Source organism: Bidens hawaiensis, unplaced genomic scaffold, assembly GCF_021521415.1.
Source record: "Bidens hawaiensis isolate Kalapana, Puna unplaced genomic scaffold, B.hawaiensis_p1.1 tig00019230_1, whole genome shotgun sequence".
Taxonomy (NCBI): Eukaryota; Viridiplantae; Streptophyta; class Magnoliopsida; order Asterales; family Asteraceae; genus Bidens; species Bidens hawaiensis.
Window position 1 is genome coordinate 121,200 of NW_027492918.1, and position 9,903 is coordinate 131,102.

Consider the following 9,903-nt stretch of genomic DNA (forward strand, 5'->3'; position numbering starts at 1 on the left):
ACTTTTAAAGTTACCAAGTTTAGAATGGTGATAGCAGGTGGTGGAGGAAAGATGTAATGACAAAAGGTGAAATTATTTAATAAAATGATAAGATCCAAATCTTGAATTATTTACACAAGTTCATAGAAAAGTGAAATGACGAAAATCTCCTCATTTGCAAGCTAGTCACATAACCAGATTTAACAGAAAAGTTAATGCTAGCTAGCTGAATGAATATAACATGCAAGGTATCTAAACAGCTAAACATAAGGTACGAATCACGTCAATTCTAAAAAAAAATAACAATCTTTGAAATTTCATGACAATTTTTGTAATCTACTCTTTTTAATACCAACTATCCTTGTATACCCAATAGGTATCAACACCAAAAGGATGGTTTCTAGTTGGATTGGAGTGGCATAGGTATCGGCAGTTTGATTCGTGTCAGCATCTTGAAAACCCCAACCCATGACCATGTATCGCCAAACCACAACATTTGACCAAGTCAAACCCCTAATTAGTAACGATTGAGAGAGAGAGTATATGACCCAGACCCACAGAGCCATTGGGCATCGAGTATATCATTGGGTGTTGTACATGACCACATGAAATGAGTCAGTGAGTGAGGTCTGATTTTGTGGTCTCATATTGGATTGTTGTTATTAAATTATGAGGTACCCTCATGGCTATGGGCTTTGGATTCTTAAACATTAGTGGAGTGGGTACATGATGCAAACCTCATTGGCACCATCCAACACATTAATATATTGTTATTGTTACTTTTCACTTAAATACACTACAATATCTCTAACTATCCCCATCTTCATATCTTTTATTTTTCATCCCAATGGGAAAGAAAAAATCGAGTGCTTCATGGTTCTCAGCAGTCAAGAAAGCCTTTAGTCCTCACAAATCCACCAAAACACAAGACCAAGATCTTGATAATAAAAAGGAAATTAAGAAAAGATGGTTGTTTAGAAAATCTTCTGTTGTTGTACAAGTACAACAACAAACACATGATATTGTTTCTCAACCTAAACATGCGGTTGAATTGGCTGCAGAGGAGGAAAAGCATGCGGTTTCGATGGCCGCAACTGCCGTTAAAGCGGCTGAAGCTGCGGCCACCACCGCCCATGCAGCAGCCGAAATTATTCGGCTTACTGCCAGCAGGCCTTCTTCCACTTCTGTGAAACATCATTTTGCAGCCATTCTCATTCAAACGTCTTTCCGAGGTTACCTGGTAATTTTTTTGGTTCATATAACCGTTTTTTTATTTAATATTTAACGGCGTTTGAGACTACTCTATAATTGTCTTTCTAATTAATATATATATAATACCCTGAAATGTTATGCTTGTTTATGTAACTAAATTCTTATTTTCTTTTTCATTCGTACTTGTTTTCGGTTTTGGTGAAAACTAGATGAATGACTAAGTTTATGCTTCCGTACAGATAGTTTCATCTATCTTATGACTACAAAACTCATGTATTATCCACATTGAGTAACTAGTTATGTACGTTTATGTTAACTTTAAATCATAAATGCTATATGAAATGAAATATGAAATTATTTTGTATGATGGTACACACCCTCTACTTATGTCATGTGATTTGATGGTATATGGGCATATAAGGGGTACCATTTTTGTTAGTATACCAGCATGTATGGCAAACAGTGAATATGATAGTATACGCCCGTATAAGGCAGTGAATGCCATGGTGCACACCCGTATGTGGTCTATGGTCGTGCACATATATGTTATGCGCCTAGTATAATATGATTGATAGATTAATATGATAAATGAGACCAATGCAAGGTATTTCTCTTGAAAAAAAAAGTGTACCAAGTTTTAGCAATGCCCTCCTAGTACATGTTGTGGAGGGTACATGGTGCAGAAACTCATGTGACCAGTGCACAAGTTATCATAATGAAAGTATTTTATTCTAAGATAAGAAAACAATATATCCTGATTGCAAATAATAATGTTCATAATGAAACAATAATATCACTAAGTAGTAAGTAACATGGGATTTAATCCATATTGCAACCATGTGGGTTGTGCACAACAACCAAAGGAACAAATCTATAACGTTAACAACTTCATATAATAATATTTTTAAAAATTCGTAACGTGACGGCACTGACATTTGGTCGGTAGCTATTGAAATGATTATTATTCTTTTACCTCGGTCTTTGTTGTTTTCTTATAACTTTGTTGTTATGCAATTGTACATTTGAAATAATAAAAAAGTCACTTGAGAAACATAAGCTTGAAATATAATTTTGTGTTAATTTTGATTGAAGGCAAGAAGAGCCCTACGAGCATTGAAAGGGATAGTGATGCTTCAAGCTGTGATTCGAGGTCAAAATGTGAGAAAGCAAGCAACCATCACTTTAAGATGTATGCAAGCACTTCTTCGGGTGCAATCCCGGGTGCATGATCAGCGATCAAGGCTCTCACACGATGGAAGTCGTAAGTCAGTCATGTCAGAGAACGCAACATGTTGGGAGTCAAAGTACCTTCAAGACGTGAGAGAAAGAAAGTCTATGGTAAGTGAAACACATCTACCGGATATAATATATATCCAATGCAAATATAAAAAAATGTCACAAACGTATCTACCGAACTAGCATAAATTAGTTTTTCATATATTCTACCTTAAAATACGCCCATTTTATATTCTAATCCTACATATATGCTTACAAGTTACAAATGTTTCCACATCGTCATTGCTATTGTACTAAACCTTTAAAAATGTGTTTTATAATAAAAATTGTTTTTCTTAAGAAATCGAACCATTTATAAAAAAACAAATACTTTTGTCACTAAAATAACTTATATGGGTAAAGTATTATACAAAGGAACACAAATAGTGTAAAATTTAGATAAACTAATGTTTTTTTAAATAAAACAATTATGTATTTTTATCATTTTACCGGATCACTACATAAATATTTTAAAATTAAAATTATCATGGTACAAAAGTTAATAAAATATACTGTGTATGGAATGATGCACCTTATATTAATAAAAAAACAAAAAAAAATAAAAAACATGGGTCCAAATCATTTCCATCCATTGGAAAAACCTTCCATGACACGAGTCTCCAATACAACAATGCTTGTTGGAGGCTTGGAGATAGTTTTATTGTTTATTAAAATAAAAATTATACTATTCTGATTATGGAATATGATTTGATTATGTTTTACTTGTAATCATCCTTTATAAAACCATAGTTCACTTTAAAATATTTTTGAGTCATCTAACAATTAATCACATATGTATACAACGTACATGCAGTCGAGAAACGGCGGTTGCATCCCAGATGATTGGAGCGATCGACCGCACAACCTTGAAGAGCTTGATGCTATATTGCATAGCCGAAAGGTGCGTACTTGATTTTTCATCGTCAAGTTGTACTTGACACCTGACTTGACATTATCAAGTATATATAACATCCGTTATTTTCGCTTATTTAAAAAATTATTGCTAGATTTTCACACATCTACCACACTCTCAGCCAGGGCCGGCCCTAGGGTGGGGCTAGGTGGTCAACGGCCCACGGCCCGACACAATGCTAGGCCCGGAATTTTTTTATTTTTTTTGAAAAAAAATATGTATTTTTATTAAAAACGATATGTATATTTAATGTTTAAACTCAATTACGTAACAACTAGTTTGCTCTAGTGGCAAAAGAGTATGACTCTAACTAAAAGGTTGTGGATTTAGTCTAATTTCAGACTGTTTAAGCCTATATTTATACAACCCAAATCATAACCAAGTAAACCCATTTATAAATTAAATTGTTTAACCCAACAAAATACTTCTTTTACTTAAGACCCAAAAATAATTTGGGCCGAATTTCGACTTCGGTCCAAATTATTTTTTCACTTCTCGGAGTCGGCCCTGCTCTCAGCGACCCATAGGCCATATGTATGCTTTCATTTCATTACTTGAGTCATTTGTTCCTGATCATCAAACTTTTCAACTCTAATTTGTTAAACTAATCAAATTATACCGGCCATGTATCAACTTACAGATGTCTAACCGAAAGCCGTCTACCATGGACGGAAAAGAGCTTGAAGAAACCGCTAGCTGGTTAGACCGATGGCTGGAAGCAAAGCAATGGGAACACCAAAGAGCCAGCAGGGCTTCATTTGACAGAAGAGACTCTATAAAAACCGTCGAAATCGACACTTCAAGACCAAGTTCTCGCTCAGGTACCGGTGTTAATTACAAGCCACCATACCATGCTTCACACTACATCCCCAACTCGCCAAGTCGAAGATCAAGTTACACACCATCTCCAATCAAGACTAGACCATCACATATCCGGTCCGCAAGCCCTCGGTGTTCAAAAGAGGAACGAAGCTACTTGAACGCGAATGTACAAAGCCTAAGATCAACCCCACGTGTCACGGGGTCCATGTTTCGTTACAGCACTTGTTCAAATGATATGAGTGTACCCAACTACATGGCGGCAACCGAGTCAGCTAAAGCGAAAATACGTTCACAAAGCACACCTAGACAAAGACCCCCAACACCCGAGAGGGACAGGGTGGGGTCGGTCAAGAAAAGACTCGCGTACCCGGTCCAAGACCCGTGTGACAATAATGGAAATGATTATTATGATTATGGTCATAATAACCTTAGGAGTCCAAGTTTTAAGAGTGTACAAGTTGGTCATGTTGGCATGGGACAACAATGGTATTATGCTGATAGTAGTACCAACGGTGGCGAAATTTCGCCTTGTTCGACTACACATTTAAGAAGGTGGCTAAGGTGATGATCAGCTAACCGAACCGAACCGAACCACCATCGGAATCATATTTAGTTTAGTTGTTGAGTGATAAGATGTAGCCATTTTAATATATCATGTACTTATTCTCTTGGTTGTTTCTGATATGAGGCACTTGCATTAACATTATAATTGATTGTAGTTGTGGAGAGAAATATTGTTAGATAGTTAAATGACACATGAAACAAACGCATAATGTGAAAAACACAACATTTGTGGCTGATCAGTGATCACCTCGGGACTGTATCCGAGAATCCCTTAAATTTTTGGAGCCTGGGACGAGTAAAAAAAAATGGGCACTGAAATCGCATTTTCAATTATATAATAGATAATTTGACAATTTACAAGTAATGTTGTCTTTTAAAAGGCCCAAAACATATATAATAATAAACATATTAACTAAGATGACTCGTATAGAACACGAATGAAAGTGTTTTTCTAAATAAAAATACAACTAATTGAGGTTATTGAACCCATGACCATTGGTTTTATAGTCTGGGTTACTTTTCATTCAACCAAAGATTAAATTTTTTTAATTGTTGTATTAAAATTACATTATAGTAAATTTTATTTTTTAACAATTATGGGTTTATTGAGAGATTGGACGTGGGTCCGTGGTCCGTCGCCCTCCTCACTCTTCCATTGGGTCGGGCCTGGATCACCTACTATATTATTATTATTATTATTATTATTATTATTGATACACTATTTGCATTGACAATCTGTGGACAATTATACCATGTTTTAATATACCAACACATTCATTAGTTGCTAATACAAAACCTTAACTACCCAAGAACATGGGATCATACATGTCATTACTGACATTTCTCAATCCTCAAACATCCAATGGTTAACAATAAACATCAAACATTCAAACCCTACTTCATTGTCCGGAGAAGAAGGCCACAGCCCCAACAAACGGCGCATTAATATAAGTAGCCGGCTCAGACTCACTATAATTACTCCGATCATCCCCATACTTATCATTACTATCCGGCCCTCCCACAATCGCTCCAACATGCACATTCGGGTTAGGCGACCCAGAACTAAAATATTGATGTCCCTCCTCACACGATATTCGACCAGGATGATCATGAACTGAGGGCACCGATGCCCCCCTATGGTGTATGCATATCGGGTACTTGTCCCCAAACCCAACCATATACGACATTTTCATCGGGTTATCACCCAATATATAATCAATCTGATTCTTTGCTTGCACCACAAGCGTCTCAGACGTCACCATTGACGTTCCACAAGACGCTTGACCACCATTTGAGGCTAGATACTTGGCGTATGTTAACAAGAGGAATGAGGATGTGGTGACATATTGAAGGTTGCTTTCACCTTGTTTGTAAAACAACCCGCCTGGAGTGTAACGAGCTTGCGAATTTGGGGCTCCGGGAATTAGGGAACAAATGTAGTTGTCTCTGTGGATCCATGCTGCTCCCCATAATAATTCATCCTAAAGAAAATCACCAAAATAGCCATCTTAACGGTCAATATATAACTTAATATCGACTAAGTGGCCAGTCTTTTAAATTAACGATAAACTTAACCTTGGTCTCGGGTAATTCTAAACGAGCCGAGCTCAAGGCTAGCCGGGGCCCGGCTCGTTTTACACCAAGGGACCATACTACAACTCCATGGCCATTAAAAAAATTTCTTAAATTTAAACTTATTTTTTAATAAAAATAGTTAATACAATAGCATAACTTTAAATTAAAAATAAGTAACATAGAAACATTAGTTAAAAAAACATAGCATTGTTTGAAGAATAAAACTAAGTGTTATAAAAAAGTTACTTGGAAAAATAAAATAGTTAGTTTGAAAAACAATAAGAAAAAATAAATTATATGGACTGGCATAATTTTTGGAAAAGATAAATTTATTAAAATGTAATAACATTATATAATAATTATATGTAAAAGATAAAATTTATTAAAAAGATATTTGGACTAGCATAATTTTTTTAACCGTGTTTAAACCATCCCCAATACCCAGATGAGTTTTTTTAATAATTTTAAAAATGAGCATTGTTTGAAGAATAAATCAAAAGAAATATAAATAAATTACTTGAAAAAAAAAGTTAGTTCAAATTTGAAAACTTTATTTGTAAAATATAAAGAACTTATATAATTAATGTAAAACATATAAATATTAAACTAATATTTGGACTAGCATAATTTGTTTTAACAGTGTTTAAACCATCACCAATACCCAAATGAGTTTTTTTAATATTTTGAAAAAATAAATTAGTCAAACGGCTATTTTAATATTTATTCGTTCCAAAAAGGCTGTTTTTTTTTAAATAAAAAATCCGTTGAAACAAATACTTTGTGGGTATATATAATACATGTGCAGATTATCTAATCATCTTACATTGTATCCAGAGTATGAGCAGTAAAACGGGCAGACAACAGAGCCAAGAGAGTCACTATAAGAGCCTCTATACTTGTTAGCCAAATCAAACACCTGATACATTTCATTACATTAGTTAATATTATCTTCATCAAATTATAAATCAAACCAACCATGATGAAATGGTTTAATTCATACTTTCATTGCGGTTTGTAGTAACTTATGCGAATAAGAAGGATCAGAGTCACAAAGCACAATTGACGAGGCAGCTAGCGCGGCTGCAGTCTCTGCAGCCACATCAGACCCCGGGTTTTTAGCTGACACCTTGTATACGTTACGTGGTGTGTCCATGTCTTCCGGCCTTTCCCAGCAACGATGATCGGAGTTAGGTTCGCCCACCTGTTTGAATTAAGTAGAAATTTAAAACATGTTATTTGGGTAGTTATCCGAGTTTTTGAGAGCTCAAAGCATATAATAAAATTAGGGCCCTTTTCATTGATATAGTGTAAACAAAATTTTTTTTTGTGCACCTTTAATTATGGACCACAAACTTTATCGTTAACAATGACAAAGCCCAAAATAGCTATATATAATATTTTTTTTGAAATACGGGGCCTTAAGAAAATGGAGGCCCAAAACCATTACTTTATTTCTTTGCCCCTTGAGCCGGCCTGACAATTATGATACATTTACACGCATTCAGGTAGGGTTGTTGAAAAAGTTTGCGGCTTATTTGAAGCTCTTTTGAAATCGGCTCATTAGTCTCGCTTATAAATACAAGTTTAGATCTCTTTAGAGCCGGCTATGAGGCAAGGCCGGGTGGTCAACAAGCCTCGGCCCGACATCTTGATTGGCCCGAACTATTAATTTTCCTAATTTATATATACATTTTTTTAATATTTAAACCCCATTACTCAACCAATTTAAGACCCAAAAATTTTTTGTCAATTTTTTTACGATTCTCAAAAACAACCCAAGATATTTGTATTTGATGTGACTTGTAGTTGCAATTGTGCTAAACAATATATCAAAAATTTTAATATTTATCACAAAATCATAACCCAAATTCAATGTACAAAAACTATATAAATTAGTAGTTTACAGATTATGCTATACATAATAAAACTTTTGTTCTTTAAATAAACAAGTTAACTCTAGCTTTTGATGGGCCGAGCTCAAGCCCAATATTTCAATTAGTTAAAACAAAAGAAACCAAGCCCAACCCACCCTAGCTCGGCTCGTTTACACTCCTACCGTCCTACATGTAACAAACTAGTGATCAAATATTCACACCTGGACATATAAGGTACCCGGGGTGGCCGTGGCCGCTTTCACAAGATAATCAGATCCCCATCGAACCGCGGCTTGTGCATTCGCTAATTCCGATTTCATTTGATCACCAAACTCAATAATACTCCATGCAAGCATTGTGGTAGTGAACGCCATAGGCAGCCCAAACTTCACATTATCCCCTGCATCATAGTAATCACCAACCAAGTCCACCTATACAAAATTACAAACCAAAAAAAAAAAATACAGTGATTACACTAATTGAAACGTCCGTTACATCTATATAAAAAGTCCACTCAGTGCGTAAAAAATGTTGTAATTTTTCTACGTACATGTAACCTACATATATGTAAAAATAATTCCAAAAAAAAATTGTTACGTTGATTTCTAAAGTGGTTCTCAAAAGAAATAAACTCTGTATATATAATAACATAACCACAAGTCACAACCAACATTAAAAATAAATGTGTGATGACATTATGTCACATACATTGGCAAAAGAACCATCATGCAAGGCCGAATCAGCACGCCACTTGGCACGTTGATTATTCGGTAACTTGCCGGATCGTTGACCTTGGAAGAATAATATTGATTTGGCGAGTGCATCCGAGTATTGTTGGGAAGTGAAAGAAGACAATGTTAAGGTTAAAAGAGTGAACCAGAAGTAGGAGTGAACCATTGTGGTTGGGTCATGTGAATGAGACAGGGTGGCGACTTGGGTGATATATAGGCATGGTGGTGGTGGTGGTGGTGGTGGTGGTGGTGGTGGTGGTGATGGTGATGGTTAAGTTAAGTCACGGGATTAAAACAAAAAGAATCATATTTTACGGCTCAAGAAAACAACGGTTATTTGAAAATGTAACGTATTTATTATTATTATGGAAAATGACGAAATGTGTAACTGAAACGGTCAAAGTTAAGAAAATGTTTGTTTGTCATCTTGTTTTCAAAATGTGCACCCCCTAAATTTTGGAAAATTGGTGTAAATAAGCCGAGCCGCTTGAATTCGGATTGATAAATAGCTCGAAACGAGTCGTCTTTTACAAACTCTTATAAGTTGAAACGAGCCAACCTCGAGCCTAGTTGAGCTTGGGTTGGGCTCGATTCGCTTACACCCTTACTGGAAGGGATTTTTAACCAACAAAATTCTGGCATGTGTTCAAAAACTATTATAGGCAGCTATAAAAACTTGTCGGAAACCAAAAAAGGTATTTTCAGAAGTCAAAAAATTATCGCCATAATAAAAAAAAAATCTCATTAGAATTCAAAAAATTCTCATCAGAAGCCAGAAAAATCTGGTTAGGAGCCAAAAAGTTATCGTCTGGAGTCAAAACAAAATCTTGTAGAAAACGTAGTGTGGCACAAGTTTTGAGGGTTTTGAGAGAGAGAGAGAGAGGCGTTTTGAGGTATTTTTCCCACTACATCCACATTTTTGCAAAATGCTCAAAAGCTGACTAGGCGCCACGTGACG

The 9,903-nt window shown here is 35.5% G+C and overlaps 2 protein-coding genes across 2 annotated transcripts; one reads left to right on the top strand and one right to left on the bottom strand.

Annotated features, from left to right (window-relative positions):
- The first annotated feature begins 327 nt into the window (after positions 1 to 327).
- On the top strand, positions 328 to 4,775 carry LOC143557913 (protein IQ-DOMAIN 18-like). Its single transcript, XM_077046875.1, has 4 exons — positions 328 to 1,219; positions 2,284 to 2,529; positions 3,281 to 3,367; positions 4,020 to 4,775. The coding sequence occupies exons 1-4, from the start codon at positions 827 to 829 to the stop codon at positions 4,764 to 4,766; spliced, it is 1,473 nt and encodes a 490-aa protein (XP_076902990.1). The 5' UTR covers positions 328 to 826; the 3' UTR covers positions 4,767 to 4,775.
- A 692-nt stretch (positions 4,776 to 5,467) lies between these two features.
- On the bottom strand, positions 5,468 to 9,121 carry LOC143557914 (endoglucanase 1-like). Its single transcript, XM_077046876.1, has 5 exons — positions 8,923 to 9,121; positions 8,436 to 8,645; positions 7,341 to 7,541; positions 7,164 to 7,256; positions 5,468 to 6,246 (listed from the first exon to the last, which is right to left on the bottom strand). The coding sequence occupies exons 1-5, from the start codon at positions 9,109 to 9,111 to the stop codon at positions 5,665 to 5,667; spliced, it is 1,275 nt and encodes a 424-aa protein (XP_076902991.1). The 5' UTR covers positions 9,112 to 9,121; the 3' UTR covers positions 5,468 to 5,664.
- Positions 9,122 to 9,903: the final 782 nt, after the last annotated feature.